The 17,529-nt window shown below is 33.8% G+C and overlaps 1 protein-coding gene across 1 annotated transcript; it reads left to right on the top strand.

The window, feature by feature from the left end:
- The first annotated feature begins 4,913 nt into the window (after positions 1-4,913).
- On the top strand, positions 4,914-17,528 carry LOTGIDRAFT_233824 (hypothetical protein). The gene is made up of 11 exons (XM_009060733.1): positions 4,914-5,107; positions 7,386-7,430; positions 8,886-9,018; positions 9,642-9,853; positions 10,337-10,477; positions 10,967-11,152; positions 12,381-12,728; positions 14,666-14,785; positions 15,249-15,365; positions 15,928-16,053; positions 16,232-17,528. The coding sequence occupies exons 1-11, from the start codon at positions 5,068-5,070 to the stop codon at positions 17,221-17,223; spliced, it is 2,460 nt and encodes an 819-aa protein (XP_009058981.1). The 5' UTR covers positions 4,914-5,067; the 3' UTR covers positions 17,224-17,528.
- The last annotated feature ends 1 nt before the right edge of the window (position 17,529 follows it).

The raw sequence follows: 17,529 nt of genomic DNA, 5'->3' as shown, positions 1-17,529 counted from the left end.
TAGAACTATATTTCAATATTTCTAGTGAAGGATAATATACCATAACATAGTGAAATCATTCTGTTTGTCTGTTGAAGGTATATAGAACTATATTTCAATATTTCTAGTGAAAGTTAATATACCATAACATAGTGAAATCATTCTGTTTGTCTGTTGAAGGTATATAGAACTATATTTCAATATTTCTAGTGAAAGATAATATACCATAACATAGTGAAATCATTCTGTTTGTCTGTTGAAGGTATATAGAACTATATTTCAATATTTCTAGTGAAAGATAATATACCATAACATAGTGAAATCATTCTGTTTGTCTGTGGAAGGTATATAGAACTATATTTCAATATTTCTATTGAAGGATAATATACCATAACATAGTGAAATCATTCTATTTGTCTGTTGAAGGTATATAGAACTATATTTCAATATTTCTAGTGAAAGATAATATACCATAACATAGTGAAATCATTCTGTTTGTCTGTGGAAGATATATAGAACTATATTTCAATATTTCTAGTGAAAGATAATATACCATAACATAGTGAAATCGTTCTGTTTGTCTGTGGAAGGTATATAGAACTATATTTCAATATTTCTAGTGAAGGATAATATACCTTACCACCACGTCGGACATTACACAACTGAATCAGTTTTTATTCTGGATGTCACCTCTCTTTATTATTACTTAGCAAAATATTCACTAAAACAATGGACGTATTAAAACAGTTGAACGAGTGTAATCTTGTTGGGGATGTATTATTCTCGAGAGTGTTCAATGTGTACAGTGTGTAACAACTTTTTATTTTGTACTAGTATCTCACTGATATACCTTTCTACCCTCATAGTTTACCAGATTTAAACCCGTGGTTCTACCAACAAGCAGGAACAATATATTATAACGGCTACATCTTTAATCAGAATCAAACACTACGGTACTCAAAGGAAACGATTTCGAAAAGATTTCCAAAGTGGATATTAACTTTATCATTAAAAAGTTGCTTTTTGATAGGAACCAAAAGCTCGTTTCATCTAAAGCATACAATTTCTGGAACAATCAAATCGCAAATACCGAGGTTCCATAGGATTTGTTCTCAACAGACTGATTTTGATTCCGCGTACACATTTTTTCAGTGAAAGACCAAAGAGGATAATGACGCCAGCTTAAATTGAAACTTCCGAAGAATTGAGAACTTAGTGATAATACTTTCGAAGAAGGCAATGGATTTTCGTTATGGATTTTCGTTAAAATATCCCGTTATTATAGTGTTTCTATATTCATTCACTTACCGTATTATACTAGGCCTATAATTGCTATGTCCAATTTAAGAATTTGTTTTCGCATTGTATATCGTTGTTTCCTGTTCAGTTACTATTTTTTGATATATGTCGGCGATTGTTCACGTGCCTGTTTGCACTTTCTTGTGCTTGTGCTCTCAATTTTTTGGCCTAGTTTGCGCTTTTTAGTTGAATCCCCTTCTGGATTTGGCTCAAAACCTTGTGGTTGTCCTGGTTGTCGTACCTGTAAACATATACTTATTTCTCGTTTCTTTAAAAGTAGTAAAACTGGAAAAACTTTTCCCATGACTGACCAACTTTCATGCGGTGACCAAAATCTGATTTACCTAATTTCATGTAAAAAATGCAACGTTCAGTACATTGGTGAAACTCAGAACGCGTTACGGTCTCGCTTCAATGGCCACCGTTACGATATCGTACATGGCAAAAATATTCCAATTTCATATCATTATAATCTACCCGACCATTCCATTGAAGACTTGTTGATTATGCCGATAGAACAGATAAAACCCACGCCCTTTATTAAACCCAAACAACGTAGATTACAGCTTAAAAGTTATTGGATACATCAACTCCAAACTCTTTACCCACATGGTTTAAATATTCAACACACAACACAAGGAACATTTGATTGCCCCGAAGGCATGTTTTACGGGCAAAAATCTCATAACTAGGTTAGAAATATGGGCAACTTCAGGTATGCCCCCCCCCCCCCGCCCCCCCTTCGGACGTAAACCTCCGCCACTGATCACCAACAGTATACGACGCTATCCCTTTAACTTGATGTTTTGAACAATGATTAATTTAAGAATAATTAAACCCATAAATAACTCACCACGTGCCTACCTTGTGATGAAATTTAAATCTACACATCCAATTAAGCTTAGATTTTGAAATCACTAAATAATAAAGTTATAACTTAAGTTTTAGGCTACTTTTGTATTTAGACCAAGTATGGAAAAAAATCCTATTAAGCAATGCCATAATTATCTGAAATCCCTTTCAGAGAGTCCACACAGTCAATTATGGTAAAGTTGGTATTATGATCATTTTGATAAAATAGTTGCTAAAAACAACAATATCCATAAGAATTTTGATATTACAGTTTTTCATATCAAACTTTACTGTGGTTTACTGTTGTACCAATGTCTGCTTATAGACACACCAGATATCACCTAACTCTGGGTTTTATTCTAGAGAATGGTCCACTGTTGTACTATTGTCTGTTTATAGACACGCCAGATATCACCTAACTCTGGGTTTTATTCTAGAGAATGGTCTACTGTTGTACTATTGTCTGTTTATAGAAACACCAGATATCACCTAACTCTGGGTTATATTCTAGAGAATGGTCCACTGTTGTACTATTGTCTGTTTATAGAAACACCAGATATCACCTAACTCTGGATTATATTTTAAAGGGTGGTCCACTGTTGTACTATTGTCTGTTTATAGAAACATCACATATCACCTAACTCTGGATTATATTCCAGAGGGTGGTCCACTGTTGTACTATTGTCTGTTTATAGAAACATCAGATATCACCTAACTCTGGATTATATTCTAGAGGGTGGTCCACTGTTGTACTATTGTTGTTTACAGAAAACTAGACATCACCTAACACTGGGTTATATTCTAGATGGTGGTCCACTGCTGTACTATTGTTCTTTGCAGAAAACTAGACATCACTTAACTCTGAGTTATATTTCAGAAGGTGGTTCGCCACCTTTTTAGAGCCCTACACATTATCAACGATGCCACCTTTTTTTAAACATTAGGGCCTACACATCCCGTAACTCTGGGTTACCACCAAACAGTGAAGTATTGTCGTGCAATGTATTTCCATTCCATAATATATCGAAGAATATCGTACGTTATTGTCTTATCTTTATGATTTAAATAAAATTATGAAATACTAACTTTATGTCAATTTTCACCTGGTGTTTCAATCAACTTTGTTTAACATTATAAAATAAAATAATTTCCAACGAATAAAAAGATAAACACAATTCCCAAACGGTAGAAATAAATTACTTCCTAATTCCCGTTTTATCAACTCTCGGTTCACAGTTTTGAATTTATCTGAAAGTAAACTTCAGTTTAAATTGAAGTTGCTATGGAACGAATCGTCGTGACGTCATATTCAAATATTTAAATTGTGCCAAGTATGAGATATAGAACTAGTGAAATTGCGTAGGTTTCCTGTCGAATTTGCTGAAAGAATGAAATAAAGATTTATCGAGAACTCCTGTAGGGTATATGGCTGTTGAAATTAGATTTTGGTTCTACAAAAAGTTCGTGTATTTTCGTAATGTGTGGATTAGTTAATTATAAATGCATTTATTTCTGTGGGGTCTGCAATTTTAATTTTGCCGAGCTTCTTTGAAGTGTAGAAAACAAAAAGCGGTAATCTTGTAGGTCTATTGTAAACTCGAATTTTACTGAAATGTAAATTACTTTATCATGTCCTCTGGCAGCTGTCCCTACAAAGTTCCGTTCTGTTCTATCATGTCCCGTTCTGTTCTATCATGTTCTGTTCTGTTCTATCAGGTCCCGTTCTGTTCTATCATGTCCTGTTCTGTTCGATGATGTCCCGTTCTGTTCTATCATGTTCTGTTCTGTTCTATCAGGTCCCGTTCTGTTCTATCATGTCCTGTTCTGTTCTAGCATGTCCTGTTCTGTTCTATCGTGTCCTGTTCTGTTCTATCAGTCTTGTTCTGTTCTATCATGTCCTGTTCTGTTCTATCATGCCCTGTTCTGTTCTATCAGGTCCCGTTCTGTTCTATCATGTCCTTTTCTGTTCTATCATGTCCCGTTCTGTTCTATCATGTCCTGTTCTGTTCTATCATGTCCTGTTCTGTTCTATCAGGTCCTGTTCTGTTCTATCAGGTCCTGTTCTGTTCTATTATGTCCCGTTCTGTTCTATCATGTCTTGTTCTGTTCTATCATGTTCTGTTCTGTTCTATCAGGTCCTGTTCTGTTCCATCATGTCCTGTTCTGTTCCATCATGTCTTGTTCTGTTCTCTCATGTTCTGTTCTGTTCTATCATGTCCTGTTCTGTTCTATCAGGTCCTGTTCTGTTCTATCAGGTCCCGTTCTGTTCTATTATGTCCCGTTCTGTTCTATCATGTTCTGTTCTGTTCTATCAGGTCCTGTTCTGTTCTATTATGTCCCGTTCTGTTCTATCATATCCTGTTCTGTTCCATCATGTTCTGTTCTGTTCTATTGTATACATTGATAATCCACAATGAATTGTATTTTAGAAGTACCGACTAGATTTTGAAGTAAAGAGAAATCTGAGCATTTGTGTTACAATTAACAAATTTCCAAAAGATTCCACAGATCTTATCGTCGAACATAGAAATTATTTAGAATTATTGTCTCATTGTATGTGTCCACTGTCGCATTAGAATCAATTATTTTTCTTCTTTGAAAGGTAGTCCACTCCAATTTTAAGAGTGTAGTGAATCAATATAATATACATTCCCAATATTACATATTATTTTGCCTGAAACAATGTCAGCTTTTCTGTAGTCCTAAATGGACAACAAAATTAGCTGTGGTCTGACATTACCGGATAACGGCGACTACTAAATGGAGTTACCTCTCTTACTTCGTATAAGGAAAATGGCGACCGAAACTGACAATAAAATGACTAACTGAATATTTTAAGTAAACAGCGACCTGAATAGTCCTTCAAGTTGAACATACGGAAGAAGATTAAGGAATATGTAAGGATTATCCGTTTGAAATAACGTTTCGCTTTCTCAGATGGATTTGGGAGGCGTTTCTCGGTTCCAGTTTTTGACAGGTGTGAATCTTTATTATTTTCTTATTTTTAATAATCAACATAAATACTACAGGCCTACCTATGGACTTTGGTGTTCGTCTAGAATGACGGATACAATTTTTAGTCTTAAATATATTTTCTTTTTCAATTTTGTTCATTGTCCTCTTGGACAGATAAGAAATGTCCAGTCGTATATACTGTATTTAGTGGATAGTCCAACACTTGCACTAGTAATGAAATCTTGTTAACTTATTCAATTGACCTGACCTATTGTTTGTTGTCATGGTCAGTTTATAGTATATGTAGAAGGAAAGGGATATTTAATGTCAATCCTGTAATTTTATGCTATGGAACATTTTGTCTCTTTGACTTATTGTTGGGTGATGTAAGAATTCTGTTAGTGTTACCCCCTTTCTTCAATTTTCTTATCATTTTTCATGGGGAACCTCTGGGAGCCCCAGACCAGCCTCATCTAATGATTCAAAGAAATGCCAAATCATCATATCAAGTCATTATCAAACTATAAGCTTATTCTTTAAATTCTGAGTTTCATAGCACATTCATGAGCTTTAGTCTATTCAAGCTAAACAATCAACACATAGACTTAGTAGGAGTAGGTGTGTCTCTTTAACAGTTATTGATTGAAAATTGATCAAAACAAATTAAAACAGGATATAATAGAGAGAAACGGAACAAGGCAGATGACACATTCAATGTCATGCACTGATTTCATCTCTTTAAAGATTATTCATACCGTACCTTTACATGTAAAAACTCATTTTTCCAATTCGGAAAATTCAACTGTGAGATCTGAAATTCGAATAGAATAGAAACTTTATTCTCCTATGCAGAAATCAAACTGATTTTGTTGAAAGTAGGTAAATAAATTATAAATATGTTGGATTGGGTGATGAAGTTTTAACTTTGGTTTGATTTTGAAGAGATAAAGGGCTTCAAATATTAATTTGCAAAGGGACACATCTAGTTTAAATTGAGCTCAATTAAGTGGTGAAACAAAATGGCATAATAATCCTCTAAATGATATTTTAAAATCAATGATAAGTTAGATAACTATTACTATGGATAAAATTGTTTGATATTGTCTTGAACAAATCCAACAAACAACTCAAAACTATGACTGAAAATTTTAAAACTATTTGACATTGGATCACAACAATGACAAAATAAGTATCTTCTATTAGATACCAGACATGAATAGAATCAAGTTAACAATCTAGCTAAGTGTTTCAAAAGAAACAGGGTGGTGCAGGTCTATATACTTACTCAGTGTAAATACATAAATTACTGTCCTTAAGTCACCTTGTATCGGCCTAGTTTTAATTTGATGTAAACATACTCTAACTTTTTATGGATAAGGACATGATTTTATTTTTGTTAAAACCCTTATTTTGTTACAAGATATCATTACAGTGTATATCAGTGTCTAAATTAAAGATTGACAGAAAATAAATAAGATAAGAAATTATGAATCGTTTAATAATTATTATTGTTTAAATTTTCATTGTGAATAGATAAAAAATCCAGTCCAAAATTTCTGCAGAACCAACCATGTGTCCACACATACTTCTAACACAATTTAAAGCGTATAGTCCATTGCAGATCTTGAGGAAACTTGAAAAGGAAGGTCTAATTTGACTGTGTTTTGATAGACCAAACTTATAATACTGGTACCATACTTTGAAGTCATTATAAAATATACTTAATTCATTCTTTTCAAGTTGCTGTCCACATGATGAAATTTTTCCTTGTTTTTGTGTTTTATTTTGAGAAATTATATTCCTAGTTAAAAATTTTGTCTTGATTATTTTTTAAAACTTCCTTGTCATTGATATTTTCATCCTTATGAGTTTTTTTAAAAGGGTGTGTTATGACGTCTGTCAGTATTCAGGGCAGGGAATTATTAATAGGTAGAGGAGGGAGAAGCTAGTCCAAACCTTTTGCCGATAAATTTCTATTTAATCAAAACATAAAATGCTTCTTCAGATTTGTCAACATCAACATCTAATTCTCAGATTGAAGTGGCCTAGACAAACCTTGACCAGAAGACTGCCCGGAACACTGCCTCCTTGCTAACTTAAACGAGTTTACAACTCTGAACACATTCATTGCCGCCCAAAATATTAGGTTGATAGACTCCTTGCAGACATCAAGTGTAAGTCTTTAACATTCCGATTTCACACAGTAAACAGTTATAATTGTCATTAAGTCACCAAACACAATCAGTTAATTAATTAATTAAGACATTACTGATTTTTATTTTTATATTTTTTATTTTTAGTGTGTTTTCTGGTGTGTCAGTATTTCCATGTCTCAGATAGCTTTGGTAAGTTATCAACAAACAAAATTAAAGGTATTGTAAAGAGATTTTCTGAACTTATTCGGTGTATTGGGGATACAGGAGGCATCAATTTACACCATTCCAATTTTCAGTCAGATGTCTGTGTTCCTCCAATTCCACTAAAACTAAGTGTTTGATGTAAGGCCATTCGTGATAAGTGACATCATCAAACACTTAGTTATAATGGAATTGCAGAAACCACGAACGTCTGATTGAAAATTTGATGCTTTCAGTTTTCTCAATAAACAGAACATTTTATAGAAAGCCTCTTTACAATCTCTTTAAAGCAACACTTCATTGTTTATTTCTATCTTGCAAATAAAATCTGAAAATATTTAGATTTTAACATTTTTTCACACACTGTCTCTTCAACATGTGGAACTATTTCATATTTCTACCATGTTTCACTAAAGCAGGTTAACATCATATTGGGGGCCAAAAAACAAATCTTCAAGATGCCAATTAAAGATGGAAATTGAAAAAGTGAAGGTTATTGCAGCTGTCCTGATAAAATTTCTCTCATTGAGCCCTGCATGGTGTTGCCGGTCTTCATTAGCCCACATGGTGGTGAAAAGTAGGATGTAAAACTCCATTAATTTCATTTCATTCTTTTCATGATAACAATCAACATGCTTGTACAGAGCCATTACTACTATATAGAATTTATAAACATGCACAAACTTCATGAAATGTCTCTTGTAGGGGAAATGCCGTTTCAACTTTTATAAAATTACCAGTATTTGGATAAAATGAACCATTATCCCATCTATTTTGTAATAAGGGAGCATAGTTGTTACTGACAAAAAGCCTTGTGTAATACAGCCAATCTGATTGTAATCAAGTGTCCTATTACACAATATTTAGTAGAAAAGGTGTTTTGAATCCTGTTATGTATATTACTATGAAGAAGAGCTATAGTATTGTCAGGTTATTATGACCTATCTCTATACATAGTTTAATTTTATATTATTCACTAACATGTTTTAATAAAGGGGCAGTTAAGATATGCCCTAGTAAAGTAGGTTAGTGTACAATATTAAGCAGTTATTCAGTAAAGAATTTTGATCCCATACGAATCAACAGAGTTATAGTATAGAATGAAATTTTTTATTTAGTACTATTTAGGTCATTTGATTACCTCAGTCAGGCTATATTCTCCAACTTAAAGAAGATTGCACAGAAAACTTCAAAAAAAATAGTAAGAATCTATAGGGGAAGGGGAGGAAATGCGATTGATCAAAGATCTTGAAAGGGGTACTAGAAAGATTAAGGATAAAAACACCTGATTAGCTTCTAGATAATAAGGTATACCTGTAAGCTTATTTATATAATTATTATAATTGTTTGACTGGAGATGGAAGATGAAAGATGAAAAAACTAACAGTAATAACATGTTTTTTTGGTTCTGTTTTAATATTTCTAATTATTGATGTGTTGTAGGATGTGGACGTGAGACAATATCAGCTGAAGAGGGTGGAGTTATAAAAAGTCCAAACTATCCTCTGAATTACCCCAGTGATTATTGTAAAACATGGTTTATCCAAGCACCTGAAGGCAAGAGAATAATCCTCCAGTAAGTATTCAAAGATGTTGCTCTGAACTCGTGATTTTGGTTAGTTCCAGCTAAAGAACTTCAGCTTTTCTTAACAACATTAATCATGGTTAGCTTTAAATAACGTGTGGGATGATACACTGACAGCTTACTATTTTTGGACCTGAAACACATAAGGGGATCTTTGGCACACATAGCACACAAGATTTATGTACGTGTTTAGAATCATTTTCCATATCAGCCCCTCAAACCTAACCATCACAAGTAGAGATGAAGGGCTATGTTAGAGTTATTTCTCAATAGCCATTTTCTAACCAATTAAAAGTTACAATTTCATATCTTATTCGTTATGTGATATTGTAGGACTACATTGTTATCTAAATACATGTAGTTTTCTACCAAAGGCCTGTCCAAAAGGAAGTATTTTCAACCAGCATGCCCTTTATAACCCAATACTTGATAAAAAAAACAGGTTTTACATAACATACTTTGATTTTTTAGAAATACTACCCTTGGGACAGTCCTATGGTAGAAAACTACATGTATGTAGATGACAATGTAGACTAAAAATATCAGAAACAAAAAGGATACAAGATTGTAATATTATTTTAATTAGATGTTAATTATTTTTTTTTAATCTGTAGGACTGAAGCAGGAAGTGATGTTAATAAACAGCATGCAGTACCAGGTTTTTGTGACCATGATATGTTGAAGTTTGGACCCACTCCTAGTAAAACATACTGTAATCTTTTCAACAGTATACCACCCTACATCTCTAGTTCCTCTCATGTTTGGATACGACTTTATACAGATTCTCATCTAACAGCCCCTGGGTTTAAATTGATCTACAAAGTGGGTAAGTATAGTTCGTTGGTTAATGTTGAGTTCAGGAGGTTGGTTTGGCACCTTACTAAAGAGATTTTGCATGAAAACGATTCTATATAATCTTCTGTCAATACACAATGTGGTTCTATACGAAACTATGTATGGTTCATTGAATTAATACACACGAACATAGGTTTGCGGTATGATCAATTGCCTTTACACACCAATAGTGCTAGTGAGACCAACATTTAAATCTTATATTAATGTTCAGATACTTTTATTATTAGTTTTCACTGTTTTATTTGATCAGCTATTTGTCAATGCCACAAATCTTAGAATTTGGCATTGTTTTTCATTGAAAGGTATTCATACCCTCTTACTGTCATGTTTATACAGTTTATCAAAACTAAACGCTAGTTTGTGTAACTGGTTTATAATAGGGAGTGATAGTAGAATTATAAATATTTGGTCAAGATAATATTTCTTACTAATAATAATTATTTTAATATGACAGTGGATGAAAAGGATATAGAAGCTAGAAGTAGTTATTGTTACTATCAGTGTGGTAATGGAGAGTGTTATAGACTGGAAGAGAAATGTAATGGATATAGAGACTGTCCTGACAACTCAGATGAAGAGAATTGTTATCAGTCTGGTAGGTTTTTATTAGTTTATATAGGAACATTGACAATAACAACACAGGGATAGGGATGTATTAATATTTCCTTTTTCAGGCTGTTACAGCTCTATGTATAGTCAGGCTAATAAAGCTGACAAGAACATTCATTTTAACGGGGATATACAAGTGCAAATATCCCCGTTCTTGGCCAATACAATTTTTTTTTTAGGAAGGTTGATAGACCTCAATATGAAGGCAGGACTATTACAGCTATTGACTATCTATAGCACTTTTCTTTTAAATGCTTTATCACCTAAAGCCCTTCATGATTAGTGAAGTTATCAAACACTTAGTTTGTGTGGAATTGCAGGAACCACAGACATCTGACTGAAAATTGGAATGGTACAAATTGATGCTATCAGTGTCCCAATACACATAAAAATTTTAGAAAACCTCTTTACAATCTCTTTAAAAGATAAATAAGCTGTCAAGGTGAAAAAAAAATTGAAATTTGTATTTTTTTAGAATCAACCCAGACAACTACACCGGAAGTACGAGAGAGGAAGCCATTACAATGTGGTATCCACGAGATAAAATGTCGTCTGAAATTAACCAATCATCTTGGATGTTTATCCTCATTACATCATTGTGACGAAAAAGAGGACTGTGTCAGTGGAGAAGATGAACATCCCCTTCTCTGTCAAATTAATGGTAATTAATTATCTTAATATCTTTAGAAATATTAAAACAGAAACTGAAACATGTAGTTACTCAGAGTTTCATGCTTCATGGTTTTATAGTATTTATCAAGTCTTTAGTACAGTTGACTGGAATTTTCAGTGAAGACAAAATTATTCAAGGTGATAGAATATATACAAAAATATATATAGAAATAAACAATATTTAACTAGACTCTCTGAAAGGAATGTCAATTTGTCAAGCCCAGTAACAAGTGTCATCAGGTGTTCTGGAAGAGGGACCATTTTCTTGACTTGCAAACAACATCATTCAGTCATTTTTATACGCCCACATGAAATGGGGGGCGTATATTGCCGTCCGTCCACAATTGCTTGTAAACACTCTAGAAGGCACAATTCTTGATGGATTTGGACAAAACTTGGCATGAGTGTTTGTTATCACCCAAGGATAAACCCTATTGAAAATCAGAAAAATCGAAAAATATTTAGTATGAGTTATTGCCCTTGTTCTTGAAAATGCGTTAAATTTTTAGCTCGTAAACACTCTAGAAGAGACAATTCCTGACAGTTTTGACCAAACTTAGCATGAGTGTTTATCACCCAAAGATAAAGCCTATTGAAAATCAGAAAAATGGAAAAATATTTAGTATGAGTTATTGCCCTTGTTCTTGAAAACGCATTCAATTTTTAGCTTTTAAACATTCTAGAAGGCTCAATTCTTGACAGATATTGACGAAACTGGTGAAATTGTTTATTATCACCTGTGGATGAATCCTATCGAAAATCAAAAAAATCGAAATATTTTTCATAGGAGTTATTGACCTCGTTCTTGAAAACGCTTTCAAATTTTAGCTTTTAAACACTAAAAGGCATGATTCTTGGCGGATTTTGACAAACCTTGGTTTTATTATTCAGTACTGCACTGAAGATTTAATATTTGCCTTGTAAAGTTTTTACAAGCTAAAAATTGAACACGTTTTCAAGATCAAGGGCAATAACTCATACTCAATATTATTCAGTATCGACCTAAAGAGTTCAAAAGAAGTGTATGACTGAAGGTTGAATATTTCATACTGGTGATTGTTACTGTACTGCTAAATATTTTTATTCAAAATCAATGAGCGTATATTACCTTGCCTGGCAAGCTATCTTTATAATGGAGCTCAAATTAATTTTTCAATTTTTTTATTTCACTTTCTTTATTCATTTATTTTTTATTTCGTTTTGTTTAATTTCATCAGATAATTCCTGTCATGAATATATACATCAAGATAAGGGAACGATATTATCACCACGTTACCCTGGAAACTACCCTAACTCTATATCCTGTGAGTACCAGATACATAGCACTGTACCTAACAGAGCTATACAACTACGCTTCAACGATTTCCATCTTCAAGCCGTAAAGAACACAGATTATTTAGTGGTGTATGATGGCCAAGATAGAACCAGTGCATTATTAGGTGTATATAATGGTATAATACATCCTCCCTATATGTTGGAGTCAAATACAGAATGGGTCCTAGTACGGTTTCGAACAGATTCTACTATTACCTCTACAGGTTTTAATATTACTTACCAAACAGCAGGTGAGAGATTCTGTTTTAGTTTCCAGTTAAATATTGTTGGTGCTATAGACTGATAATGGGCTGTATTTATCAGTTAAATATTGTTGGAGCTATAGACTGATAATGGGCTGTATTTACCAGTTAAATATTGTTGGTGCTATAGACTGATAATGGGCTGTATTTACCAGTTAAATATTGTTGGTGCTATAGACTGATAATGGGCTGTATTTACCAGTTAAATATTGTTGGTGCTATAGACTGATAATGGGCTGTATTTACCTGTTAAATATTGTTGGAGCTATAGACTGATAATGGGCTGTATTTATCAGTTAAATATTGTTGGAGCTATGGACTGATAATGGGCTGTATTTACCAGTTAAATATTGTTGGAGCTATAGACTGATAATGGGCAGTATTTACCAGTTAAATATTGTTGGTGCTATAGACTGATAATGGGCTGTATTTACCTGTTAAATATTGTTGGAGCTATAGACTGATAATGGGCTGTATTTATCAGTTAAATATTGTTGGAGCTATGGACTGATAATGGGCTGTATTTACCAGTTAAATATTGTTGGAGCTATAGACTGATAATGGGCTGTATTTACCAGTTAAATATTGTTGGTGCTATAGACTGATAATGGGCTGTATTTACCAGTTAAATATTGTTGGAGCTATAGACTGATAATGGGCAGTATTTATCAGTTAAATATTGTTGGAGCTATAGACTGATAATGGGCTGTATTTACCTGTTAGATATTGTTGGAGCTATAGACTGATAATGCGCAGTATTTATCAGTTAAATATTGTTGGAGCTATAGACTGATAATGGGCTGTATTTACCTGTTAGATATTGTTGGAGCTATAGACTGATAATGGGCAGTATTTATCAGTTAAATTTTGTTGGAGCTATAGACTGATAATGGGCTGTATTTACCACTTAAATATTGTTGGAGCTATAGACTGATAATGGGCTGTATTTACCTGTTAGATATTGTTGGAGCTATAGACTGATAATGGGCAGTATTTATCAGTTAAATATTGTTGGAGCTATAGATTGTTAATGGACTGTATTTACCAGTTAAATATTGTTAGTGCTATAGACTGATAATGGGCTGTATTTACCAGTTAAATATTGTTGGTGCTATAGACTGATAATGGGTTGTATTTACCAGTTAAATATTGTTGGTGCTATAGACTGATAATGGGTTGTATTTACCAGTTAAATATTGTTGGAGCTATAGACTGATAATGGGCTGTATTTACCAGTTAAATATTGTTGGTGCTATAGACTGATAATGGGCTGTATTTACCAGTTAAATATTGTTGGTGCTATAGACTGATAATGGGCTGTATTTACCAGTTAAATATTGTTGGAGCTATAGACTGATAATGGGCTGTATTTACCAGTTAAATATTGTTGGTGCTATAGACTGATAATGGGCTGTATTTACCAGTTAAATATTGTTGGAGCTATAGACTGATAATGGGCTGTATTTACCAGTTAAATATTGTTGGTGCTATAGACTGATAATGGGCTGTATTTACCAGTTAAATATTGTTGGAGCTATAGACTGATAATGGGCTGTATTTATCAGTTAAATATTGTTGGAGCTATAGACTGATAATGGGCTGTATTTACCAGTTAAATATTGTTGGCGCTAAAGACTGATAATGGGCTATACTTTTAGACTTGCCTGTATTTTCTAGTATGTCTGTATTATTCTGTAAAAACTTAAAAATGCAATCTTGACGAAAAACATCAAAATCTTTTAAAAAAAAATATGCCTGTAACAGAAAAAAGAAATGATAATTTTTGTTGTCTTCTTTAGAACAAACGGGTGTATCTAGAAAATGCCTGAGGGTGGAAGGGCGACATGGCCAAATGGCCCACCCCTAAAAATTCCACTGAGAACAAATCCTTGCCATTTGATTTCTATTTTCATATTTTGTTGTAGGTCTGTGTATAGCAGGGCAGACATCTTGTGGAGGGTCTGATAGAAATTGTTTTGACAGTAAACAGAAATGTAATAGAGTTTGGGATTGTAAACATCATGGTACTGATGAACTCGGCTGTGGTAAGATTTACTCCTTTATTAGTTTTAAGAAGACCAGATGGATTCATTTGGTCTTTTGTCAATTACGGCTTTTCGATATTGAAAAGCTTATGCCTCAATCCTGTGAAATTTTCCCTCATTCTACACTTCACACACTCACACTGTCTGAATGAGTTAAATGTGTGATCTCTACCTGAAGGTCCAGGTTTGTAACAGAAACTTCAACATATGGAAATTGAAATTGAAATTGAAAAAGTATAGACTCATGCTTCTGTCATACTTCATGACTTTACCTGTCCAAACATGTTTAAAAATGTAGGATGTATAACTGTATTTCATATTTATTTGATTCCATTTAATTTCTTTTCACCAAAATTAAGGCAAAATTTCCCTCATTGCACAATGCCTTGCATTGCCAGTCTTCATTAACCCAGACTCAAATACGTTTCATTTGATTTTATATTGAATTATGTTTTGTTGATAGATCACTGTAGTAAGAGTGAGTTTAGTTGTGGTCCAGGAGATTATAAATGTTATCGTGAAGATGTCCGATGTGATGGTAAGGGATTCTGTGCTGATTATTCCGATGAGAAAAACTGTAGTAAGTAGAACTTATATTTTGTATTCTTAAAGCTTAACCTGCATTTTAAGAAATATAGTTTTTTCATTGGTTAATAAAACTAAATTCAAATTAGATTTGAATGATTGATCAATCAAATGACAAGTTATAAAATCATCTCAAGTTAAGATATCAAGAATAAGGTCCCTGGGCCAATCATTTGGTTCTGATGACAAGATAGGTCATACATGACACTCAAATACACGTATAACTACTATGAATTTCCATTTAGATAATCTTAACTTTAACATTAGTGAACATTACCTTAACCCTGTGCCAGTGCTTTCTGTTGAATGGCAACCTACTAAACTAATCTCTTATTTTTCATGCCAACACCATTCATTTAGCTCTGCAGGCTTGACATGTCTTGCAAGGCACTCAATTGTTCGAGAGTCAGTGTACTGGTATGTGTGCAATGAAATAAAGGAATGTCTATTTCTGTTTCCTAGTAAATGAGAAGTTTGATATTTTTTAACGCTATCTACTGAGTTGATTTGAATTGATAGTTAAACGGACATAATGAGTTATTTTGTCTGTTTTCCAGCAAGTGATAAATGTAGTAGTCATAATGGTCTATACCTGTGTCTGAACGGAAGGTGTATCTATGAGAAATGGATCTGTGATAATTCTGATGATTGCGGAGATGGTAGTGACGAGGCTGATTGTAGTGGTGAGTTGACTCAACAGGGTCATAGACTTTCAATAATAGTTTTTATTCACACATCAGCCATATTGAATTCAATATGAGGCTCATAATTATATGACAAATGACACAGTGAATACACAGTCCTCTTTATATGCTAAAGCTTGTATTTTATTTTGAGAATTTTGTTTTTATATAATTACAGGAAGTCCAACTCGAGTAATAATAGCTGCAGTAGTTGGTTCGTTAATATGTTCGTTATTACTAGTGGTGGCTCTAGGATGTACATGTCGTCTATATATATTCCGAACTCGAGACAGCTGTAGGCAGCGTCACAGTACGCCCCTCAGCCGTTTACAGGTAGAGATTATGGGCAGACGTCCCCCACCACCTTCTTATAACGAGGCAATGTTGACCTCACGACCTTACGAAGAAGTTCGACAGGAAATAATTTCACGATCCACAACAAATGGAGAAATCAATATGGCTAATAGACCACTTCCTGTTCCGCCTTATGAAGCCTCATCAACTGTTGCCATAGCAACTGATAATTGTACCGCAGAGTTGATTCCAGAATCAAATAGCGATTCAGAAACCTCGGGATGTGATAATATGAACTGTCCCAGTAGTGATGACGAACTTTTGGATTTAACGGAGGATTCTGATGTCCATATAAGGATGACACAAGATGTCGGACTGTTAGCAGCGTGGCATTCAAATTCAAGTTTACACGTGGATGATTCTGGCGACACCCTGTTGCTGGATTTGTCAGAAAAATCTTCTCCAAGTTGTGATAGTGACTCAAAATCTACAGCACAAACTGACTGTTTAGTTGATATATCTACGAATGATGTTAGTGACTCAACTGCAACTGAGCTTGAGCCGAGTGACTCGCAGATACCTGAGACTGCGCCCAGAGACTCACCAGTAACTGAGAGCGAGCCCAGTGACACGTTAACACCTGAAAGCGAGCATAGTGACGCGCCAAGTTTTTCCAATAGTGACTTAAACACCACTACATCAAGACATATCTTAAATATATCAGATCCACATTGTGATAATAACTCTAACACTCCTGATGCACGAACTCAAGACGAGTCATCGCAAGATTCCAGTTATGTGACCCCGGAGTCAACTTCCAGCACCGATATGCCATTTGCTGATTCCTCAGACACCGTGCCTTTACTTGAAAGCTAGAAGAGGAATCTATGTTATATTTTATTTGCAATTTTTCAAAAGACAAGGCTCCAAATTTCTGTCAGGGCTTGTAATGTCTTTGCTGAAAATCAGATTTCAAAATTTTCTGATTTTTGCTTGAAACACTTTCAAATACAAAACTCATTACTACCACTTTAAAAAATCTCAGCTTTGTAGCTGATAATAAATGCAGAACCCAATAACAGCTTAGACATCTGTGTAAACAAAAATAAATTTTCTGCGATTCTATTTTTGTGCTCCAGAAACATAATTAAATTGAGCAATGAGGCAGACGTAAAACTTTGT

The sequence above is a fragment of the Lottia gigantea genome (assembly GCF_000327385.1).
Source record: "Lottia gigantea unplaced genomic scaffold LOTGIsca_44, whole genome shotgun sequence".
NCBI lineage: Eukaryota > Metazoa > Mollusca > Gastropoda > Lottiidae > Lottia > Lottia gigantea.
Note: the sequence above shows the minus strand (reverse complement) of the source record. Positions and strands in the feature narration are given on the sequence as shown.